The sequence below is a fragment of the Salvelinus fontinalis genome, chromosome 18 (assembly GCF_029448725.1).
Source record: "Salvelinus fontinalis isolate EN_2023a chromosome 18, ASM2944872v1, whole genome shotgun sequence".
NCBI classification, from domain to species: Eukaryota; Metazoa; Chordata; class Actinopteri; order Salmoniformes; family Salmonidae; genus Salvelinus; species Salvelinus fontinalis.
The window spans coordinates 27,780,131-27,804,550 of NC_074682.1; the positions used below are offsets into that span (position 1 = coordinate 27,780,131).

General features: G+C 44.3%; 2 protein-coding genes across 3 annotated transcripts; one reads left to right on the plus strand and one right to left on the minus strand.

Annotated features, from left to right (window-relative positions):
* The first annotated feature begins 3,305 nt into the window (after window positions 1-3,305).
* On the plus strand, window positions 3,306-17,419 carry LOC129815893 (transcriptional regulator QRICH1-like). Of its 2 annotated transcripts, none has more exons than XM_055870073.1 (12): window positions 3,306-3,387; window positions 4,915-5,193; window positions 5,429-5,509; window positions 5,735-5,839; window positions 5,958-6,986; window positions 7,357-7,516; window positions 7,744-7,898; window positions 9,820-9,934; window positions 10,208-10,316; window positions 15,623-15,783; window positions 16,024-16,114; window positions 16,386-17,419. In XM_055870073.1, exons 2-12 carry the CDS (start codon window positions 4,942-4,944, stop codon window positions 16,573-16,575), a joined length of 2,448 nt encoding a protein of 815 aa, XP_055726048.1. In that variant the 5' UTR covers window positions 3,306-3,387; window positions 4,915-4,941; the 3' UTR covers window positions 16,576-17,419. The 2 variants fall into 2 exon arrangements, with proteins under 2 accessions (XP_055726048.1, XP_055726047.1); XM_055870072.1 differs by having other exon boundaries at window positions 3,333-3,639.
* A 369-nt stretch (window positions 17,420-17,788) lies between these two features.
* On the minus strand, window positions 17,789-20,346 carry LOC129815907 (pseudouridylate synthase RPUSD4, mitochondrial-like). Its single transcript, XM_055870112.1, has 6 exons — window positions 19,775-20,346; window positions 19,413-19,617; window positions 19,032-19,125; window positions 18,669-18,819; window positions 18,248-18,345; window positions 17,789-18,135 (listed from the first exon to the last, which is right to left on the minus strand). The coding sequence occupies exons 1-6, from the start codon at window positions 20,232-20,234 to the stop codon at window positions 17,941-17,943; spliced, it is 1,203 nt and encodes a 400-aa protein (XP_055726087.1). The 5' UTR covers window positions 20,235-20,346; the 3' UTR covers window positions 17,789-17,940.
* Window positions 20,347-24,420: the final 4,074 nt, after the last annotated feature.

Sequence of the window (24,420 nt, forward strand, 5' to 3'; positions counted from 1 at the left end):
TCTTTACTCCTGAACTTATTTAGGCTTGCCATAAAGGGTTTGAATACTTATTGGCTGAAAACAGTAATTTGTAAACATTTTGAAAAACTTAATTCTACTTTGACATTGAAGTGTGTAGGCCAGTGACAATAAATGCAGGGTGTAACAGAACCAAATGTGGAAAAAGTAAGAGTGTGAATACTTTCTGAAGGCACTGTAGGTAATGTGGTTTCCAGAGTTCAATAACACTACTTTGTCAGGGTGAACAGCTGCTGTTGATTAAGTATCAGCTTGTAAAGATGTGAGCTGGGGGTTATGTGTCAAATAGCTTCCCTCCTGATCATTAATCTGCATTTTCAAGTGTGTCTGTGTCTGTGAGTGAGAGACATGTGACATGCAACCATGCTTACACCTGTGGGTGAACTAGGCAAAAATACAACAGCCTACAGCTGCAAGCAGTCTGATCTCTGAGAGTTTGGAGGTGTGCCATTTTTGTCACATGCCTGTCTGTTTCCTTAACTTTGTCCCCAAGCTATTGCACTCAGCTTGCATAGGAAGTGTCTGGTGCACAAGATTAGTGTTTCCTTGGTAGAATTGGTAGAATCAGACACCATCATACAATATGATACCTCGTTTCATTGTGATTGGTATCAGGCATATGCAGAGTGTGTGTATACACACTACAGCACATTATAATATTTCCAAGCTAATATCCTCCTGTCTTATGTATCTTCACATAATTTACTATGGTCTATCTGTTATCAAATTAAAAGTTAAAAACATTACCCTTTAAATTGACAAAAATTAGCAAAACTTTCACAGTTTTATTAAGATACTTCACACACTCTTTTCCTCTCTGCACTTGCAGCATCTCTACCTCAATGCATGGTATGCCTGTTCTGTTCTCTGAGAACATTTAGACATAATTCCTCTTTCAGTAACTTTGAGGCAAAGTAACAGACGCTTCAATAAACCAATTTAATTTCCATCAAAAGCAATAAAAAAGGCTGCTCTTTCAATATATACCTCTGATCCTTTAGACTTCTGCTTCACATTTGTCGTCGTGTTGGGTAACACACTGGCTTTCCCTTTTCTCCCGTTGGTCTCATGGGTCAAGTGTAGCCATTTTGTAGTTGTCCTGTTTGCACTGAGTGGATCTGTTATAGTGATGCTCATTCTCTCCTCTACATACCTTATCACACTGTGTTCTGTAATCTCATCAGTCAAGGATTACTTTAAGATCATTAGAGTGGCGCAAAGATACCAGCAGTTCACGAGGACAGTAGAGAAAAAACCACACACATACACACCTCACAGACACAAAGATTTACAAATGCATAGAGGAAATTAGTTAGAATAGGAATAGGTAGATGTGTGTATTCTAGTAGATGTGTGTATTGTGTACGTGTGTATTGTGTAGGTGTGTACTAACATACCTATTGTTTTGACGCCAAGTTCATGGATTATTGCCAGTATGCTGGGACTTACCTCAGGCAGACACTGAGCTAAGGAGGACAGGTGGTACTGTCAACCGACAAACACAGACTAGCCTACAAAGAACTTAAGATACATTTTTATACAGTGACATACACAAAACACACTTATGTAACTAACATGATACAGTAAGTGATGAGGAATACTATAATATGTAAATAGGTTTAGGTCAATCGTAATATACACCGGACAAAGACTTCTGTGAAGTCGAAACGTAGTGTATTTGGATGCAAGAACAAAGCACTTGGAGCAGTAATAGTCTATGTGAGGGCCTCTCATTCATTCCACAATTGTAACATAGTGCCATGTGTTGTGTATGCTGTCAACAAGTCATAACAGGTTGTCATGTATTGTACAGCTTGGGATCAGTCCCACCTCTCATCATACACACATCATATGAATTGACCTTTGTATGAGGGGTGTTGTGTGTGTGTGTGTGTACCGTATTATTAGATGAGATGCGGTGTATAAGAAGTGTTCTGGGGAAGAGAGTGATCTTCATATCCACTGGACAGCCTTCCAGGAGATCACAAAGAGGCTAGAGGAGAGACCGTGGGAATTAACTCTTTCCCGTGCATTGTTACTGCAAGGTCCTATACACATGCAACACATCTATTCTGGTCCACCTTAAGAGAGCAGAGAGGCAGCCTGTTGTGGGGAGAGCCTCACCAGCACATGTCTGGCTCTTTAAGGCAGACTGGGGCAGTTGTATTCCAGTTTAAAGGCACATACACACACAAAAGTTTATACATTCAGACAGACCTTGAATATTAACTTCTGAACAAAATTAACCTTTACTTAGAAAACAGGGTGCAAGGGTCAAAATGAGATTTTCTTAAACTTAAGTCAGTTTAACACTCCCTTTTACATTAAAACATTAGGATATGGATGTTTTTTTGCCTAACAATAGGCCAACTTAAAAAATGTTATTGTAGCCTGTGTTTGTTTTGTAATGATAACTTTTTTTTGTTTTGCCATTTCAAACAGTGCTTTAGGAACCAGGGTTGTAATCGATCCTTGAAAGGTATTTGGTAAGTTTCAGAATGTACAGTGAAAAAACAAAGATAGATGTGATTCATATCAAATATTTCATTGACATTCCACAACTTCCGGATTCTTTGAATATAATAAAATATAATAGTCCTATAATTTAATAATTGTATTGAAACTCAAAGACAAGCATCCTTTCTGCTACTGCATGCCTTAATCGTGACCCTTTCCAAGCAAGTACTCGCGAGAATACGTGCCCATTCGAACTGAATGTAAAATGGCGCCTTCCACAACTGTGTAAGAAATTGTAAAGTATTGAAAGAAAAGTGCTAGTTATTAGTAGAATATACAAAAGCTGAGCCTAAGAGGATCTTCAAGACACATCACAATTTAAATTGTAACAGATAAGACCGTTAGATCAGAATACAGAGGATATGGGTGGGAGTTCTTACTATATCCCAGCATCTGTACCACAACACTAGCGCCCGTGCAATGCACATTAGAGTCCTGTTCACGTACATGCGCACGATATATGTGGACGCGGGGGCGAGCTGGACTCAAAATCAGGTGCTGCGGGGGTATCGCCGTCCAAATCTACAGAAAATGCAGAGAATTAATAGTTGGAATAATTACAAGGCATGTCCAACTATATTTACAATGCATTATCACAATTATCACAATTGACTGTATAGACACAAACAGTTTAATCTTATCAGTGTCTGTTGACATATTTATTTAATTGAAATACGGACCTTTACAGTCATATGTATTTCTTGCAATAAGAAAATAGTTCGCTGGCCTGCCACCAATCTAGGGTCCCCTGGTCTCTCGGGTGCACGCCATGCTCGTTCCCGTAAAAATGAAATGTGTTGTTGCGAATGACTGTATATGGTTGTTGCCTCGCCTTTACAAGTGGAATTTGCGGTAAAGGACCTCCGACTCCTCGCCATGTCTGATGTGGCCGTTGCTTGTCAGCAGTCCGGGATTCACGTTGTTCCACCGGGCTTACTTTCGTAATTTTCTATGTATCGATTAAATAATGTTCTCTTAATTAATAGTAACATTTTACAGTTAGACACATATTTTCCACAAACGCTCGGAATTGTATTGGATAAACTTGTACGCGAGCCAAATTCTTTGTGTGGATTTTCCCACATTGTTCTATTCGAAACGAGGGTAAATATTTCAGAAATAAGCACACGTCACGTAGCTGGCTAGCAAGCTAGTTAGCTAATTGTTTAGTTGGCTAGCTAGCTGTTAAATTTTAATTCTTGCAATTCATTGCATGCTATACAATGAAATGGCATGTGGAAAGCAAATTACTTGGGGTTTATCGAATTACTTTTGAACGCCGTGCCTTGGCCGAACCGAGGGGTTTTGGTTTTTATTTAAGGTAGCATGGGAAGATGTACTGCTAGTTAGCTAGCCAGAAAACGTTAGCAACTAGTTAGCTAGGTATTGTTGTAGAATGCTTTGCAGAAGTTGCACGTATATTCATCACTCAAGTACACTATTCTTTTTCAAATGTTAACTTCATTCAGATTGTGGGATTTTAGTAGTTAAACTAAGCAGTATGAATATAATTAACATAAGAAAAAGCAATCATGTGATAGATGGCTAAGGATGCACAGAGGCTGGTGGCTCTGCCCCTGTAGTAAATGTAGCTAGCAAGCAAATCTTAGCATCATAATAATAAAAATACTATCATATTTTTTCAAAGACAGATAATGTATACCTCAACGGCCTAATGCAGTATACAGAACATAGTGCCAGTTGTGTAGATGGAGGAATAATTGGTTAAAAGTTCATCATAGAAAGGGTTTTGCTAGTGCACTTTGCCCCAATTGGCTTCACTTCCCCCTCTAATAGAGCTCGCCGGCTTGTAGTCCTAAAACCCGGAAATTAGTCACCTCTGGTTCGTTTAGCAATCCCTATGGGGAAAATGAATTGGGAATTAATAGGGTTTTGGAACAAACCCCCAAAATAAGGTCCGAGGTTAACGCAGGCTTAGGGGATCTTATACGTTTTGTTCTATGAGATAATCAGTCAGTTAACATGGCATTTATGAGCTCACTTTTTTTTTTTTTTTTTTACATAAATGCATCAGAATCCACAAAGTGGCGTTAGCTGATTTAAGATGATCTCATAGAATAAAACGCCTCTATTTACCAGACCCTATTTATCTCTATGCAAACAGTTGTGTACCTGGGCCTTTAAATGTCTAATAGACACTGGGGCTCGTTCAGCCTGACAGAACGTTTTGGAACCTGTTCAGACATTTGTCTGCAATGTTCGAGGCTACTGAACATGGCACTGAAGTGTGTGAGGTTGTATTGGTGACTGTGGCTGCAGTCTATTAACACCAGAGTTAAAGGATGTGATATTGCTGCCCAGTTCTTGACCTGTGATGCTGGACAGGTGTGTTAACTATGTCCTTTCTTTCCCCACCAGGTGCCGTGGAGGGCAGAGTAAATTGTCATGAACGAGCCCGTAGAGAGCGGTGTGGTCTCATTTGACGAATACGTGCGTCAGAAGGCCCGCAGCGTGCCCCAGCACCGTATGAAGGAGTTCCTGGAGTCCCTGGCCAACAAGGGCCCTGAGACGCTGCAGGACTTCAGACAGCAGGGCGACGCCGCCACTACCACCACCATGGTTTACCAGCAGGGGGGCAACTGTGTCTACACAGACAGCACAGAGGTAGCTGGCTCACTGCTGGAGCTAGCCTGTCCGGTAAGAGGAGAGACCTCCTTACGTGGTTCCTTCAGTAGTTCAGTTCTTTTGAATACACCTCAGGCTGACGAGTTCCCTTTGCCCTTATCTAGTCTATATACATTAAAGAACAGATCAATTGACCAAATTGAGAGTAAAGCCCAACTAATCCTTCAACACTGGCAGCACCTATCTTATTGTCACTATCATTGCTACCTTTGCTCTGCAATTGATTCATTCTCCTGTGGATTAACAGGTGCAGGTGACCTCTGCACAGATCTCACCCCAGATGGCTGCTGGTGTGCACCAGGGGTCTGAACAGCTGATACAAGTACAGGTGAGACCTTCCCTCACTCACCCTACCTATTACACCATAAGCAGTGTTTCCACTCAATTATTCTCCAGACTGGACCGATAGGCCTCTTTATTGACATCCAGGGCCTGTAACCAAAATGTTCAAATGAAAATGCAGTGATCAGGGAAACACAGAACCCCACCACCCTCAGACATGTGGCATGTGATGGATGGTGGTGCACTGTGCATTCTCATTCTCTGTGATCAGGTGCAGATCCAGGGGCAGCAGGACCAGACGGTGGACCTCCAGGGCATCCCCACAGCAGCGCAGCTGGTCCAGCAAGGAGAGCTCACAGAGGAGCAGCACCAACAGGTGCACACACACACACACACCACGCTGCATTATTAAATACACACCCACCCCATCCATGTACTCTCCTCACCCAGTAAGTGTATACACCATGCTCAGGTGTTTGTTCTGTCTCGTTCAGATCCAGGCCCAGTTGGTGGCAGCAGTGTCAGGCGGTCAACAAATCCAGCATATTCAACTACAAGGGGGTCAGCAAATTCAGCTCCAAGGAGGTCAACACATCCAGCTTCAAGGGGACTTACAGGGTGGTCAACACATCCAACTTCAAGGGGGTCAACACATCCAACTTCAAGGGGGTCAACACATCCAACTTCAAGGGGGTCAACACATCCAACTTCAAGGGGGTCAACACATCCAACTTCAAGGGGGTCAACACATCCAACTTCAAGGGGGTCAACAAATCCAGCTGCCGGGCGGTCAACAAATCCAACTACAAGGTGGGCAACAAATCCAGCACATTCAGCTACCCGGCGGTCAACAAATTCAACTACAGGGAGGCCAGCAGATCCAGATCCAGACGGTGGAGGCCATGTCTCCTCAGCAGCAGCAGGGCTCTCCCCGAGAGGCAGAGAGGAGAGCTGGCGTCCTCCAACCTGCCAAGAAGCGCAAGATGGATGTCCCCATCCAGGTGTCCTATGCCCTCCCTCAAAGCCAGCAGGGCCAGCAGGTGGTTCTGGCCCTCCCCCAAGGGCAGGGGCAGCAGCAGCAGTACTTGTCCATCCGGCCAGACCTGCTCACTGTGGACAGCACCCACCTGTACAGCACCACGGGTACCATCACAGGCCCTGCCGGGGAGACCTGGACCATCCCTGTATACTCTGGGGGGCAGCAAGGGGGCGTGCATCATATTGCCATTCCCCAGGAGGCCTACAGCACGATGCAGGTGTCCTCCAGTCACCACGACAACAAGGACAATGGAGTGGCCCACTCCTCGTCGTCGGGTGCCTTGTCCGTCCAGTCGGGTGGCACCGAGTCGGTGTCCGGGACGACGAATGAGGAAGTGGTGCAGACGCTGTTCCCAACGCAGTTCATGAACGGGAACATTCACTGCCCTGTGGTGGTGCAGACGGTGGGCGGGGCTTACAATAGCACGCAGCAGCTTCACATCTGGGACCCCCAGCAGCAGCAGGAGCACCAGCTCCACCTACAGGTCAGAACAGGACCTTCACTCCTTGGGTTAGACCCTTACTTTGTCCTTGCCTCCGATTTCAAGGTTTTCCACAACGTTAATGTAGATTTTTGCTTTATGACATATGTTGGATTAATCCATAATTAACAACATGTTGGACTGTTAGATTATGTTGTAGGTTAAGTCAGTACTCTCCACCAGTTAAGCAGGATATGATTGTTTCAATTAATGAACACCTATTCTCTGTCTCCAGTTTTATGTCCCCTGTGCTGTCTTTCTCCCCTTGAAGGCATTTTAGGAAATGTAATTCCCTGCACCACAAATGAGCAAAGCATGTAGTGTGCATGTTTCTCTTCTAACGTTTCACTTCTAATGTGTCCTCCCCCTGCAGGGTCACGGGGAGTCAGAGTCCCAGGTGGAGGCCCCCCAGGAGCTACTGATGCCCATCTCTCTGAAGCCTGAGGAGGGCCTGGATGTGTGGCGCCTCTGGGTCCAGCGCAAGAACGCAGAGCTAGACAAGGATGAGCAGAACAAGCTGGCGCCCATTGGACGTGAGTTTCAACACACTCCCACTCATTAAATTGCCTTCGCCAAGTATGTGAACTTCTCTTCCACTCTCCTCCCTTCCTGTCTCTCTTTTTCTCCTGCATCTCTCTGTCTTTCTCTTGTAGGTTTGTAGGTTCTTAATTCTGAATATGTCACTGAATGTTCTATTAGTCAGAGTTTGGATAAAAGTGTCTTCCAAATTACCATATTTATTTTCTCTCTCTTTGTACAGGTCGGCAGGCCCTGCGCTTCCAGGAGGACCTGGTGTCGAGTGCGGTGGCTGAGCTCAACGTGGCCCTGGCTCTCATGACCCAGGAGGCCCAGGGGCTGGAGGGAGAACGTTTTGAGCCTGATGCCCTCTACTACATCTTCCTGTGTATACAGAAGGTATGCATACCACATGACCAGTGGCGTGTAAATCTTGGTGGGGAAAACATCTTCTTTTTTTTCTTTTTTTTGATGAATGCCAACAAAGCCATTACACAACACATTAATTGCACTATAACAGTGACAAACGGTGCGCACAAACTGTTAGGGCCTACATAAAGCTGTCCCAACAGCAGAGTCCTAACAGCAGTCCCAACACCTTACCACTGCTACACCTGGCTATCAGCGAAGCCATGTCTGGCAACAAAACAGTTCATTCAGCCTCATTTACTGCCTCTTAAAAAAACATAGCTGATATGGCTGACTTGCTTAAACAAATGTGGTTTCTACTGACAATTGAAATGTACAAACTATGGCATAAGGGGATGACGAGCTGATAAGAAGCAATCCGTAATTTCGATTAAGACATTCATGAGCGAGCTAGGATGGACGTAGTCAATATAACTATTTGTTCAGCACTTTTAAAATATTGCGACAGAATTCAGAACATGGGCCGTTCTTACAGTATTCTCTCTGTACACCAAGTCAGAACCGTAGAATATATATATACATTTCTCTAAAACAGATTATAGGCTAAATGTGCACCACCAAGTCAGAATAGTAGGCTAAGCAATGAGGGGGAAAGGGACCAAATTATTAGGCACATAGGCTACTAACAGCTTACTGCACAACATACACTTTGTGTATTTCTTTCTTAGCTACAGTATACATATCTCCCTGGCATATTACATAATTTATGCACAGCATACAATACATTTTTGGACTCACCTTGTTGTGCTGTGCTCACTGGAACAGGAAGGTGGTGCAGTGGTTCTTGGTGGCAAATTTTGTCATCAAAGTCTGGCAATCTCTGGATTTGTGGTGCTTTCAAGACAACTGGGAACTCTGAGCGGGGGAAAAACAAGGTCGTATCATGCCGTCCGTGATCTTCAGGTCTGTTCTAGAAAGAGGCTTGAGTTCCCAAGTTTGACAAACGTTCAAAATTTATTTTCATAGTCAGAGCTTGTTTCGATGAGTCCCCAGTTGTCTTGAACTCCCTGAAGTCTGAGATTTCCGAGTTTCCAGTTGTTTCGAACGCGCTAGAAGTCATGCTGGATTGACAGCATGGCCAATGTTTAATGTTTATCCTTTTTAAGCTTGGAAAACAGACCCTTAAACCCAGACTTGGACCACACACCCACTCCACTGAATAACAGGCTAGCGATTGCTTTGCAATGCTTACAGAAGGCCATTGATTCCTTCCAAACCACTCATTGTTGAATTTGTGACGTGTAATGTTTATGGCTGATGAGCACCAATATGTTTTGTTTATAATTTCTCTTCATATGACAAGGCTTGAACAGGATTTGCCAGTAGATTGTCGACTTGATTAATGATAATGTTTTCTAGCTAAGATTTTGAAAGTATGATGTTGACATGATCAGTCCAATTAAAGCTATGGTACATATAACGTGATTTGACGTCATTTTATCTGTAGCCAATGACCTTGAGCCTTCTTGGATGGGCACTTCTAATGTAACTCTATGGCAGCACCCAAGGGGTTTGAATTTTTGAGCTCTCCCGTAGATTTTGCAGTGACGTAGTGTCCCCATGAGTGACAGAACACTTAGCCAATCATGGCTCAACAATCCATATTTTCCACTGGCTGACCCACCACCAGAGAAAGCACTGAGCTAGGCTGAAACGCCTGCATTTTGGAGCTTCCTTCAGCAAAAAAAGAGACAATGTTTGTATGCTGCTTTATTAACTCAATGATTATTATAATTTTTTACATTGTTTGCAAACTGATATGTGACACGTATTAATGCCAAAATAACAGTGGGGCTCCTGCCCTGTCACTGACATGTACCACAAACACACATGGTACAAGATACTGACTGAAATGTATTACAGTTGATAGAGGTTGTATTTCTGCTGGCAGTACCTCTTTGAAAACGGACGGGTGGATGATATCTTCTCTGACCAGTACTACACACGCTTCTCCCAGTGGTTACACAAAGCCCTGGATGAGTGGAGGCCCAGCATCCATCCACTAGGTAAGAGCCACACCGATTGTCTTTTGTGTTTCTGTGTAAGTGCAAGAGAGAGTACAGGTAAAAGCCTGCTGAAGGTCTTAGGGTGGAACTGTCAAAGCACTTTGGAACATTGATTGTTCTGTGCATAGTCTGATAGCTTTTTGTTAAGTGCAAGAGACACTCACAATTCTGTTGTGTATGTTCGTGACTTCCATACATGAGTACATTTCTGTGCAGAATGCAGTGGTCTCATTAGAGGAGAGTGTATCGTGATTGGCTGCTCTCTCCTCCCAGGGTACGTCATTCCCAGTCACGTGACAGAGGAGATGCTGTGGGAGTGTAAACAACTAGGAGCCCATTCGCCAGCCACGCTGCTTACCACACTCATGTTCTTCAACACTAAGTGAGTCTCACACACTTACATTTTAGTCATCAACCAGAAGCTCTTATCCAGAGCGATTTACAGTTAGTGCATTCTTCTTAAGATCGCTAGGTCGGACAACTACATATCACAGTCATAATAAGTATATTTGTCCTCAGAAGCTATCAGCAAAGTCAGAACTAGTAGAAAGAAAGTAAAGTGCAAGTGTTAGTTCAAGAAAAGTCAGGAGGGGGTGCGAGGGTTGGTTCCACCATTGGAGTGTCAGGACAGAGACGAGCTTGGAGGACCAAGAGACCATAGGTGGTTGGGGATGTAGGGTTTTAGCATAGCCTTGAGGTAGGGAGGGGCAGTTCCTCTTGCTGCTTTATAGGTAAGCCCCAGGGTCTTGTAGTGGATGTGAGCTTCGACTGGAAGCCAGTGGAGTGTGTGGAGGAGCGGGGTAACATGGGAGAACTTGGGAAGGTTGAACACCAGGCGGGCTGCAGCATTCTGGAGAAGTTGCAGGGGTTTGATGGCACAAGCGGGGAGGCCAGCCATCAACAAGTTGCAGTAGTCCAGACGGGAGATGACAAGTGCCTTGATTAGGACCTGCGCCACTTCCTGTGTGAGGTAGGGTTTTACTCTATAGATGTTGTAGAATATGCAGGATTGGGTCAATGCTTTGTTTGCAGAGAATGGCAGTGTTTAGGGTCACGCCAAGGTTCTTTGCACTCTGGAAGGGGGACACCGTGGCATTGTCAACTGTGATGGAGAGGTCTTGGCCTTCCCTGTGGGAAAGAGCATCTCTGTCTTGCCGAGGTTGACCTTGAGGTGGTGGGCCGACATCCAAGCTGAGATATCTGTCAGGCACGCAGAAATGCGTCGCCACCTGGGTGTCAGAAGGGGGGGAAGGAGAAAAGTAGTGTCATCCGCATAGCAATGATAGGAGAGACCATTTGAGGATATGACAGAGCCGAGTGACTTGGTGTATAGAGAGGAGAGGGTGTAGAACCGAGTCCTGGGGGACACCAGTAGTGAGAGTATGTGGTGCAGACACAGATCCTCTCCACGTCACCTGGTAGGAGCGGCGTGCCAGGTAGGATGCAATCCAAGAGTGTGCAGAGCCTGAGACACCCAGCCCTGAGAGGGTGGAGAGGAGCATCTGATGGTTCACTGTGTCAAAGGCAGCGGAAAAGATCTAGGAGAATGCTGACAGAGGAGAGAGAGTCAGCTTTGGCAGGGCAGAAAGCCATTGTGACACAGAAGAGCAATCTCGGTTGATAGACCCGTCTTGAAGCCTGACTGGTTAGGGTCAATAAGATCATTCTGAGAGAGGTAGCGAGAGAGTTGGTCAGAGGCAACACGCTCAAGTGTTTTGGAAAGAAAGAAGGGATGTCGCAGGGATGCAAACTAGTCACCTTAAGGCGAAATTTGCCATTTTGAAACCAAAATGAAAAGCATGACCACAGACGGGTGAGAAGGTGATGAAGCGTACTTCATGAGCTGTAACCGATAAACAACTGGCATTTGGAAAGTTTGAGTTAAGGGAGAAAGAGTGATGGAACAAGTACTAGTATTGTTAGCATTGTTAAGTAACGTTATCTTGCTAGCTGGATCGAATTCTCCATTAGCTAGCCAGAGAAATGTTGAGCAACATTAGCCTACTGATCAAGTAATTGAGTTTATGGTGTGACAATTTGCTGGCTAATAAAGTCAGACAGCTAACGTTAGCTAGCTAACTAACGTTACAGCTGGTGTTGCACCGATATGACATTTTTGGCCGATACCAATATTTCCCTTGGAAAAAAACCGATACCGATATTTAAAATTTTAGCGGCCTTTTAGCATTCTAGTACATTTAAATAGGTAACACATAGACGCAGCGGTCTAAGGCACGACATCTCAGTGCAAGAGGCGTCACTACAGTCCCTGGTTTGAATCCAGGCTGTATCACATCCGGACGTGATTTGGAGTCCCATAGGACGGTGCACAATTGGCCCAATGTCGTCCGGGTTTGACCGGTGTAAGCGTCATTGTAAATAAGAATTTGTTCTTAACTGACTTGCCTAGTTAAATAAAGGTTTAAAAAAATGTAAAGTGTAGCTCGGCCAGGCTTAAGCTGGATGACAGTATAGAGGTGAAAGGAACACCACACACTTCCCCTCTTTCTCACTTTTCCAATACAGTGGATTAAAGGGGTATGCCAGGTGTACTCTGCCTGAAAGAGATCAATTATGCCAGCAAAGGGTCTCATGCTCTGCTGCTGGCACATTGTAGAACAGATGTCCACAGGCAGGAAGTGTACAATGTAATAACCTGCACTGTAGCCCAAAGATATTGCTTTTGTGTGGAACTTGACAGTACAATTTGTGTGTGTGAGTGAGGGGGGATAATTAAATGTTTTACTCGGTGAACGTTATTTTTGCACACATGTAGCCTTGTGCACTTGATCGATGTCTACTATAGTGGCCACTATAATAGAGAAAAAATAGAATGCCTGTTTGTTTAATTCTGTTTCTACTTTAAGATGTTTTTTTCCCAAGTGCAATATTTAGATGTGTGTGGTCACAAGCATTCTATTATAAAGGCTGTCATGGCTAACTGCAATATTAGTGTATTGTTTTTTCTCTGGACTTGAGTGTCATTTGCAGTAAAGTCTAGGCAACAAATAACATTGGATTGCAGATGCCTAACCAGTCCTCAACTGGCAGCTTCATTAAATAGTACATGCAAAACACCAGTCTCAACAGACTCGGCCAGACTCCGGGATGCTGGCCTTCTAGGCAGTTCCTCTGTTCTTTTGGCCGTCTTAAACTTGTATTTTTATTGGCCAGTCTGAGATATGTCTTTTTCTTTGCAACTCTGCCTAGAAGGCCAGCATCCTGGAGTCTGTTGTTTTCCTGACACCACACTCAGAGTGCCCTCACCTCCTCCCTGTAGTCTCGTCGTTGTTGGTGATCAAGCCTACTACTGTTGTGTCGTCTGCAAACTTGATGATTGAGTTGGAGGCATGCATGGCCAGGCGGTCATGGGTGAACAGGGAGTACAGAAGGGGGCTGAGCACGCACCCTTGTGGGGCCCCAGTGTTGAGGATCATACAATTGGAGATGTTGTTTCCTACCTTCACCACCTGGGGGCGGCCCGTCAGGAAGTCCAGGACCCAATTGCACAGGGTGGAGTTGAGACCCAGGGCCTCAAGCTTACTGGTGAGCTTGGAGGGGACTATGGTGTTGAATGCTGAGCTGTAGTCAATGAACAGTATTCTTGTCCAGATGGGCTAGGGCAGTGTGCATTGTGATGGCGATTGCATCGTCTGTGGACTTATTGGGGCAGTACGCAAATTGGAGTAGGTCTAGGGTGTCAGGTAAGGTGGAGGTGATATGATCCTTGACTAGTCTCTCAAAGCACTTCATGATGACAGAAGTCATTGCTACGGGGCGATAGTCATTTAGTTAAGTTACCTAAGCCTTCTTGGATACGGGAACAATGGTTGCCATCTTGAAGCGAGTGGGGACAGCAGACTGGGATAGGGAGAGATTGAATTCCAGCCAGCTGGTCTGCGCATGCTCTGAGGACACGGCTAGGGATGCCGTTTTGGCAACGATCTTAGTTTTGTGACGAGACCACTGCTGAGAAAACAAGGGAGACTGAAGTACTAATTGCTAATTGCCTTGCAAAGGTGAAGAGCACAACTCCCGGTACTGATTTCTGATTGCCTAGGAGAGGAGAAAGCACTCCCCCCTCCAATACAGCCACTGATTACAAAAAGGACAGCAGTCACAAATTGCCCTGCCCCTTAATCCTGGTTGATGTGTCAACAATCATCTGCAAATTATGATCAGTCAGCAGTTCACACACCAAGTAGGCTACTGGGAAGACAGGCAGCACTTAAGGTAGGTGGCCCTAGCTAGCAAAAAGACAATAGTAAACAACAACCAATTAAGATGAATGATACTTATCACTCCTGGAGATGTATCCTGGAGATATCAGGAGTCCTCTAGCTATAGAATGAAGCACACGCACACAATCATCTGGACACATGATTCTGAAACCAATATTCCTGGTTGCTCACTACACCAACATATGCTCACATACTTTTTCTCTCTAGTGCTGTCATTCAATTGTACTTTCTTAGCCACAAGGTAATTTAAATGATATAGGTTAGTGGCTGTTTTTATTTCTGCAGGTTAGTTGAGGTGGTTGTGTGTGATAAGGGGTGGGGGGGGGGGGGGGGGGGGGGTTGGGAGGTATCCAGATGTTCATACCGTTCCTGTACCATACGGGGTATATGGTATTACCATCGGTGTACACAAGGGGTGCTATTTCTTTCCAAATGTTGGGGGCCCAAAAAATGCTAATAATTACTAGCGAAATCCCATAGTGGACTCTAGCTAAATGCTAACAAGTGCAAGTGAACATAAACTAATTGTAAGGACAGACAACCTAGCTTATATACATTTAATTATACAATGATCTCAAAAGGCTACTAACAGTTTGCTGCACACACAACACAAACATCAGACAGCAGGGATCTTGATCCGTGATGGATTGATTCTCTGCTGTAACCAAGAAGCTTGATCTTGCCATCTAGCCACAGCTAGCAAGTTAACAAAATGCATAGCTGTCTGAGCTGGAGAGAATTTATTTATTTGTAGTTTTTTTATTATATATATTTTTTTATCCCATTTTCTCCCCAATTTTCGTGGTATCCAATCGCTAGTAATTACTACCTTGTCTCATCGCTACAACTCCCGTACGGGCTCGGGAGAGACGAAGGTCGAAAGAAATGCGTCCTCCGAAGCACAACCCAACCAGCCGTACTGCTTCTTAACACAGCGCGCCTCCAACCCGGAAGCCAGCCGCACCAATGTGTCGGAGGAAACACCGTGTACCTGGCCCCCTTGGCTGGCGCGCACTGCGCCCGGCCCGCCACAGGAGTCGCTGGAGCGCGATGAGACAAGGATATCCCTACCGGCCAAACCCTCCCTACCCCGGACGACGCTATGCCAATTGTGCGTCGCCCCACGGACCTCCCGGTCGCGGCCGGCTGCGACAGAGCCTGGGCGCGAACCCAGAGACTCTGATGGCGCAGTTAGCACTGCGATGCAGTGCCCTAGACCACTGCGCCACCCGGGAGGCCATTTATTTGTAGTTAATAGCAGTGGCGTAGCACACATCCACATAAGGCTGTGTCGCTGACATAGCTTCAGGGGGGGTCCCCAACCTTTTTTGGCGGGGGAGGGTTTGAAAGTGATACTATTCGGTATTTGAAAAAACCTTGGTATATACGATATATTGCTCAAGCCCAGTGTGTGTGTTTTGGTATTAAACAAACCTATCTGCGTTAGGTATTTCCATCTGACGACGGTAGAGCAGCACTTGAAGGTGGCCTTCTCCAAGGTGCTGAGACACACCAAGAAGAACCCGTCCAACCCCAAGGACAAGAGCACCAGTATCCGCTATCTGAAAGGCCATGGCCCTTTGGGGACACACCATGCTGGGCAGAAAGGTGAGATCTTCTCTGACTTAATGTCAAGGAAAATTAATCTTCTTATATTGTAGTCAGACCTGATTTCCATATACCCAGTCACTGAGTGATTTGTATTAGTCAGCTCTGTGTTTCATACATTTTAAACTTTCCCTTTGGGGATAATTCATTGGGCCTCTGATTCGCCGAGTTTGGTAACATGAATTCCATATGCCCCATCACTACTGGCTGGTTCTGACCTCTTTGTTACTTGATTTGCAGTGACTGATGACATGTATGAAGAGCAGGCTGAGGATCCTGAAAACCCGCTGCGATGCCCCATTAAACTGTATGACTTTTACCTCTTCAAATGGTGAGTAATGCCCCTCATTCTCAGTACATTTCTAGTAGCTAAGAGGACGTAATTGCACAGGGTGATGTTTTCCTTGGTGTTAAAAGGTTAAATAAAAAAATACACAACAGCACATTTATCTTCTACTGGAAGCCCTTTTATATGCATTTCTAATTATCAAGTCAACTGTTTATTTTTGTGCTCCTACATTTTTCAACTTAGGTGCACATCTACTACTTGAAAAAAATGTCAGCATAGAGCCCTGCAACAACTAATCACCTGTCTCTCTCAGTCCCCAGAGTGCTAAGGGGCGTAACGACGCGTACTACCTGACGCCAGAGCCTGTCGTGGCGCCAAACAGTCCCATATGGTACTCCACTCAGCCAATCACAAGTGAGCAGGTGGAGCACATGCTCACACGCATCATCATGGTGCGAGAGATCCAGGAGACCATCGCCATGTCGTCGGTCAACATGCACTGAGCCGGGAGGGGAGGAGCAACCGAAGCACTCTTCACTCCGAAATCAGCCCTTCTCTAGCGTTCCTCTTTGTGGTACCTCGTTCACTCAGTGTCTAACTCTAAGGACCTCCAGTGGCCTCAGTCTCTACCCATCATACCTTTCAACCACAGGAGTGGGGGACTGACAGTGTTTACAGAGTGGATTTATGGGACTTTTTTAAGTACAGAACCATGTGTTTATTCATCCATTGGCAATTATGTCACCCTCAATGACCGATTTTTTTTTTTTTAAATATATTTTTCCCCACACATGTCACCCACCACTTCACCTAAACCCCTCACTTCACCATAATTATTTTTCCTGGACTGGCGAGACCGATGGATTTTGACCAATGCAGCAAATCAGAGCTCCTCGTCTACTCTTGTAGGCCACTGCAGCCCCCCAATAAAACTAAAGTAGGCAGAAATGGATGGTGAAATATTGGGACTAATCCAGTCTTAAATATATTATACACATATATGGACATGTACCTCTTTTACCACACGGACCTCTTTCCTCCAAGCTCTCAGGTCCCAGACATGGCAGGATAACCTAGACATTTAATAGGACCTCTGCTCACTTTAAAAAAAAAAATATATATAGGCATTTATGATCTCCTGTATGTATTGATATTACGGTGGTGTTGGAGGCTAAAGAAAGCCTGTGTTTTCAAATATGCCTTTTGTACCGTGAGTGATTTGAGATGCATTAAGTATGTCAAGCCTTGGCTCCGATGTTGAACAGTTCACAATACAGTAGGTTATATGTTGCAGTATTCACACATGACTGGGATGTAATGGTAATAAACCAGGCTACTAATTAGTGATTTGAAGTAGTAGTGAGATCTGTACCCCTTATTTTCTCTCATACGAGATCCTCTGGTAGAAAAAAGTCCACAAAATAACATACAAGGGACAAATGTAGGATCTGGTTTTGTCAATGTACACCGTGAAGTGATGTCACTTGCCAGAACTGGCACTGTGCAATTTGTCACAGGTGGGTAGAGTTTGCACTGATATTTCAATGAATACCACTATTCATCAGTTCACCATTTTACAGGTCTGTATGAAAGTTACAAATTAATTTACTGTTCAAACAGTAAACGCTCTCTGCGTTATGAAGAAATAATCCTGTTCTTAAAATAGACCTGATGACCTGTTGTGATGGGGTCCTAGCATATGAAATTAGGAAAATACTGGTTTCATGTATTTTATTTGCCATAGTTAATTCCCAGTCCAGGTACAAACTTAAAGCATTAGGCCAAGGGTCACTTGAAGTGATGCTGCTCCATATTTCTGAAGCAAGTCTTCTGTATCATGTCTGCACAGCACAGGAACTGCTGAAGCATCATTCATCTGGAATCGGGATCTGCAGTCGTCGCAAAGTGCTGGTGAAATACTTTGGCAGGGGGCAAGACACCGTAATGTCACTCTGACCTTTGAACTCTGGCAGTGTCAGCTGACGGGCATGCAGGTGGAGAGGCAGATAACGCACCTTGCTCTGTTCCAGTCCCAGCCTCCGCAACACACCATCTGGCAGTTTCTAAAGTAAAAAAAAAAAAAAAAAATGCCCATCAATCACTGGCACCAAAGAGGTCTAAATGCTAGGCTACCTTGTTGTAAAGCTTCTACATTGTGATGTTAGTTTGCCTTACCTGAGGTGCCAGTTTGGTCCAGTGGGAGTATTTGTGGTCTCCGAGGATAGGAGATCTTAGAGCATATGCCATATGGACCCTCAACTGGTGCTTCACCCCTAGAAGCACAAGAGGGTAGACAGGGTAAGAGAGAGGGAACACCTTTCTATGAAATTTAAAAGTTATTGGTGCTACTATAACATTGTGCATAGTATCCTCTAGGACCTAGGTTAATCTGTGTTATTAGCATGTGGTAGACCCCTTAACAACATGACTGAAATCACTTCTAAAAGCTTTAACAAGAGCAAGGTATTGTGTTTAATTTGAAAACAGCATAACATTTTGCAGTCATGTTATATAGCAATCTTTTGGGATGTGCAGGGTGACTGCAAAAACGAACAACTTAGAACGACCCCAGAGTCAGCTTCAGTAGTGTCTCTACCTGTGATAGGCTGGAGCTCTACCAGGCTGCAGCCGTTGCTGCTGTCCAGGACACGGTACTGAGTCACGGCACCCTGGGCCTGCCGATTGGCCCGCACTTTGGTCACTCCCTCGCCCCCGTCACTCACCCTATACACAGGACTCAGGCCCATCTGAGAAGGGTTATGGGTAGTTAGGTTCAGTGTATATAAGACTGCCAAGCTCAAAACCTCAAGGACAGCGCAGTATACTAAAAGCCACAAATACAAATGAGAGGAAAGCCTGACTGGATGACAATACTGGTCATAATGACTAGATTTTAACAGAACTATTAGCAGCACTGGTTAAGAAGTTTCAGAGATATTATTACAAAATATGACGTTACCTTGAAGTGAGGCTGTGCCCCTGTGACCTCTCTCTCTATGACGGGAATGTCAATCACTCCCTCAGAGGGAACAGGCACACCCACAGCAACAACCCTGCATGGGGAATAGGGAGAATGGAAGATGATTGAAAGTGTAACGAAACAAGGACGTAGCATGATGTTGCGAGGCGTGAATCAAGCTCAATAACCCTTGCGTCCAGATTAAGACATTACCGCTGCTCCAAGGGGAAGTTCCATTGTGGGAGCAGTAATGTCTTATTAATGGCAGGGTCATTGCAATAGCTTTATGGCATATTATATGTTAATTTGCTGCCCTCAATTGATGGTTTTGAAATGTGAATGATGTGCTGCCTGGATCCTTATTTGAAACTAAATCCACACCAATATTTCCTCTCCACTTGATGGTTTTTGTGAAGATTTTGTACATAGTCCAGTGCTTCCTCAGTCCTTGCCAGCAGGAGGGTCCCTGTCGCCTCCTTGTCTAATCCAAGGCAGACGTGCAGCTGAGACCCAGCCCTTATTCCATCCATCATCTTGGCAAGGATTGGAAGCACTTCTGAGATGTTGTTTTTGTTGCTTGATCCATCTAAGAGGAAGAATATGGGATTTAAATCACTGTGGATTTGACCACTGCTCTAGCACAGATGTGTGTTCTTAAAGGGACATTAAAATGAACAGACTCTAATTCATCACGTTATCTTTGATTGTGTGTTTGACTCAATATAGCACTTCATACACCTTACCTTGAACAGAAACTCCATAGGGTTTATTAACGACAGCGAGCTCTGGATGTGGGAGGATCAGACCTCTGTGAAGGTGCTTTGCAAGAACGTTGGGGTGAACATTCTGTAGCTGCTGAGTGAACTGTCGCAGCTCGATGACCCTCTTTTGCAGTTGGGACACTGGCACCGACGGATTAAGGACAGCCGCGTCTGACCCACCACTAGTTGCATTTCCTTTCTGTTTCTCCTGGCGAATTTTGCGTGCAAGGTCGATGGCTCTCAGATTCGGTCTCTTGTCAGAGTCAGACACTGGTGGTGGTTCCTCTCGTCTCGGGGCAGAAGCATGTGCTCGGGTAAGCAAGGATGCTACTCCCTTCGATATGTGACAAATACTGCCCGTTTTCCCTGAGCGAATTACCACTTTACATGTCCTTATAACATCATTATTACAAGCCAATGTAACCGTCCTATAGCTGTTCATGATAACTAGCTACTTTGAAGATCGTTAAATCTCATGTCGTTCTGAAGCTGAAAACACGAGTGCACAATCAGGGTTATCGTCACCGGAAATGATGTAAATTTACTTCCCTTTTTTCAGATTCGCTACCACAGTTTCTAAACCAGAGACGCAACATCTCAAGACTTCCGGGAATGCTTGTGAAGCAGACCAGTCCGTGGTTTGAGAAGTCAACAAGAAGTGAACAATTATTCTTTAGTTGTTAATTTTCTCGAAATCTAAAGGTATAACCTAGATTCGAGACAATGTCTTAAGTATTTAAACATGTTATTACTCCAATTTTCTAGCTTTCTCCAATAGAAAGCAAACACACAGTATTGCCCACGCCTCCCGTATACGGAAAAAACCTTGCCCGACAGGTGGGTGCAAAGGACACTGTCTACCGGTTGTCCCTGCCTCCCACTGGAACAGCAGACTGGAGGTTAGGATGACAGTTTGCTGGCGAACTAGCTAGTTAGCGACACGGTGTACATACTATGGGATGGGGAGTGATTCAGGGTTGAATTCAGTTTAGGCAACAGTACCACCGTGTGGCTGTCACCTACCATTGAACGTGTTACCAACGCCGTACTAACGTCTGCGTGTTACTGTAATGAAAGTCATAGTTTATATTCAATTCAAGGGGCTTTATTGGCATAGGAAACATATGTTAACATTGCCAAAGCATGTAAGGTAGATAATATACAAAAGTGAAATAAACAATAAAAATGAACAGTAAACATTACACTCACAGAAGTTCCAAAAGAATAAAGACATTACAAATGTCATATTATGTATATATACAGTGTTGTAACGATGTACAAATGGTTAAAGTACAAAAGGGAAAATAAATAAGCACAAATATGGGTTATATTTACAATGGTGTTTGTTCTTCACTGGTTGACCTTTTCTTGTGGCAACAGGTCACAAATCTTGCTGCTGTGATGGCACACTGTGTTATTTCACTCAGTAGATATGTGATATATCTAAATTGGGTTTGTTTTCGAATTCTTTGTGGATCTGTGTAATCTGATGGAATTATGTGTCTCTAATATGGTCATACATTGGGCAGGAGGTTAGGAAGTGCAGCTCAGTCTCCACCTAATTGTGTGGGCAGTGTGCACATAGCCTGTCTTCTCTTGAGAGCCAGGTCTGCCTACGGCGACCTTTCTCAATAGTAAGGCTATGCTCACTGAGTCTGTACATAGTCAAAGCTTTCCTTAAGTTTGGGTTAGTCACAGTGGTCAGGTATTCTGCCACTGTGTACTCTCTGTTTAGGGCCAAATAGCATTCTAGTTTGCTCTGTTTTTTGGTTAATTCTTTCCAATGTGTCAAGTATCTTTTTGTTTTCTCATGATTTGGTTGGGTCTAGTTGTGTTGCTGTCCTGGGGCTCTGTGGGGTGTGTTTGTGAACAGAGCCCCAGGACCAGCTTGCTTAGGGGACACTTCTCCAGGTTCATCTCTCTGTAGGTGATGGCTTTGTTATGGAAGGTTTGGGAATTGCTTCCTTTTAGGTGGTTGTAGAATTTAACGTCTCTTTTCTGGATTTGATAATTAGCAGGTATCAGCCTAATTCTGCTCTGCATGCATTATTTGGTGTTTTACGTTGTACATGGAGGATATTTTTGCAGAATTCTGCATGCAGAGTCTCAATTTGGTGTTTGTCCCATTTTGTGAATTCATGGTTGGTGAGTGGACCCCAGACCTCACAACCATAAAGGGCAATGGGTTCTATAACTATTTAAGTATTTTTAGCCAGATCCTAATTGGTATGTTGAATTTTATGTTCCTTTTGATGGCATAGAATGCCCTTCTTGCCTTGTCTCTCAGATCGTTCACAGCTTTGTGGAAGTTACCTGTGGCACTGATGTTTAGGCCAAGGTATGTATCCTTTTTTGTGTGCTCTAGGGCAACGGTGTCTAGATGGAATATATTTATATTCATTAAAGGTGCATAGTTTATATTTATATTAATTAAATCTCAACCATAAATGTTATAATTTACAGTTTTTCACGTGCAAGCCGATATTCCGATGTAGACCACATTGAGCTATAGTGTGTAGCCTATGGCTTGTGTATTTCCTGTTATCACAGTCTAGAAAAGATAATATCCAATAGGTAATGTGGTTTCACTCGATGCTTCATTTTCTTCTTCTTCGTGGGTTTTATGGCAAACTACACCCAAAAATATGTATTACTGCTACCAACTGGATGGGGTTGGAAAAAAAACAAGGTAAAAGTAAAACCCATACGTGATAGGGGAAACTAACTTAATCCACCCAAAATAAAACAATAAAAAAACACATTGACAAAACCCCCAAACTCCCACTTCTTCCTTCAAATCTCCCTATCTCCCTTCTCAGGTTCTATGACCTGAGAAGATGGTACAGCTTGTGACAATACTCCATGCAACTTCTCCGCTGAGAAGTCTTTCAGTCCCAGGAACCATTCCGCCGCATCCACAATGATATCTATTTTCCTGGACTTCCTCTCCACCTTGGCAGTGCCATTAATCACCATAGCTATAAAGGCTACCTTCTTTTTTTTTTATTATTATTATTTTTTAACCCCTTTTCTCCCCAATTTTCGTGGTATCCAATCGCTAGTAATTACTATCTTGTCTCATCGCTACAACTCCCGTACGGGCTCGGGAGAGACGAAGGTCGAAAGCTATGCGTCCTCCGAAGCACAACCCAACCAAGCCGCACTGCTTCTTTAACACAGCGCGCCTCCAACCCGGAAGCCAGCCGCACCAATGTGTCGGAGGAAACACCGTGCACCTGGCCCCCCTTGGTTAGCGCGCACTGCGCCCAGCCCGCCACAGGAGTCGCTGGAGCGCGATGAGACAAGGAAATCCCTACCGTCCAAACCCTCCCTAACCCGGACAACGCTGGCCCAATTGTGCGTCGCCCCACGGACCTCCCGGTCGCGGCCGGCTGCGACAGAGCCTGGGGGCGAACCCAGAGACTCTGGTGGCGCAGTTAGCACTGCGATGCAGTGCCCTAGACCACTTCGCCACCCGGGAGGCTAAAGGCTACCTTCTTAACCTTTATTTAACTAGGCAAGTCAGTTAAGAACAAATTTTTATTTTCAATGACAGCGGGTTAACTGCCTAGGAACAGTGGGTTAACAGCCTTGTTCAGGGGCAGAACGACAGATTTTCACCTTGTCAGCTCGGGGATTCAATCTTGTAACCTTACGGTTACTAGTCCAATGCTCTAACCACTAGGCGACCTGCCGCCCCCACGTATATGTGTCCTGCTGTTGAATGGCAACCCCTGCAGCCTTCAGTGAAGGCCTATCCACCACCATGGACTCTTCAGAAGCACCATTCGAACCCTCAACCCTGTTAACAGTCGCTGCATATGAAATTCTCTGGACAGCTCTGACTTTGGCCACCTCATTCTCAAACACCCTTGTTGGGCATTCCCACCACAATTGCAACATGTCACATTTGTATCACTTTTAAAACCCATCCTCAACACCTCATGAGATGGTATGTTATCTTGAATAAACGTTAGCCAATCACAGACTGTGTTGTTTCCAGTTCCCAGTTCACCAGACAATCAATACGAGTTGTGTCTGTGACTTTCAGTCGTATAGACGAGTTCATAAGATTTCCCAGAGGGTGCGTGCTATTCGGAATTCTTGGGATGAAATATTTAGGCCTATTATGTTAAGCAACATGTGGATTATTTGAAAACATTAACTTTTGGCTGAGTTGATAACGTATTGTCGAAGGCAAGTAGGCAATATTATGTACTGTGTTGATAGTGTAGTAGGCTAGTGTACAATATTAACTACTATTCCCTGAGGGAGGGAAACAAGGTACAACATACAACTTTGATTGAAGACCTAAAATAATGCCTGACAACCAATTAAATCATAAAGGTATCCTATTATAGTGTGGCTACAGGGGTAGCCTATTATACAATAATGTAACTATGTGCTAGTATTATTTATTTAATTGATCAATTAAATTGTAAATGTGAATGGGTATGCTACTTCATTCAATGATTATGGTATTGTACAAGGTAGATACAGGAGTAGCCAATAGTCAACAATAATAACATAATTGAATGTGCTATAGTTAAACAACAAGGCACGAGGGGGTGTGGTATATGGCCAATATACCACGGCTAAGGGCTGTTCTTATGTACGACGCATCGCAG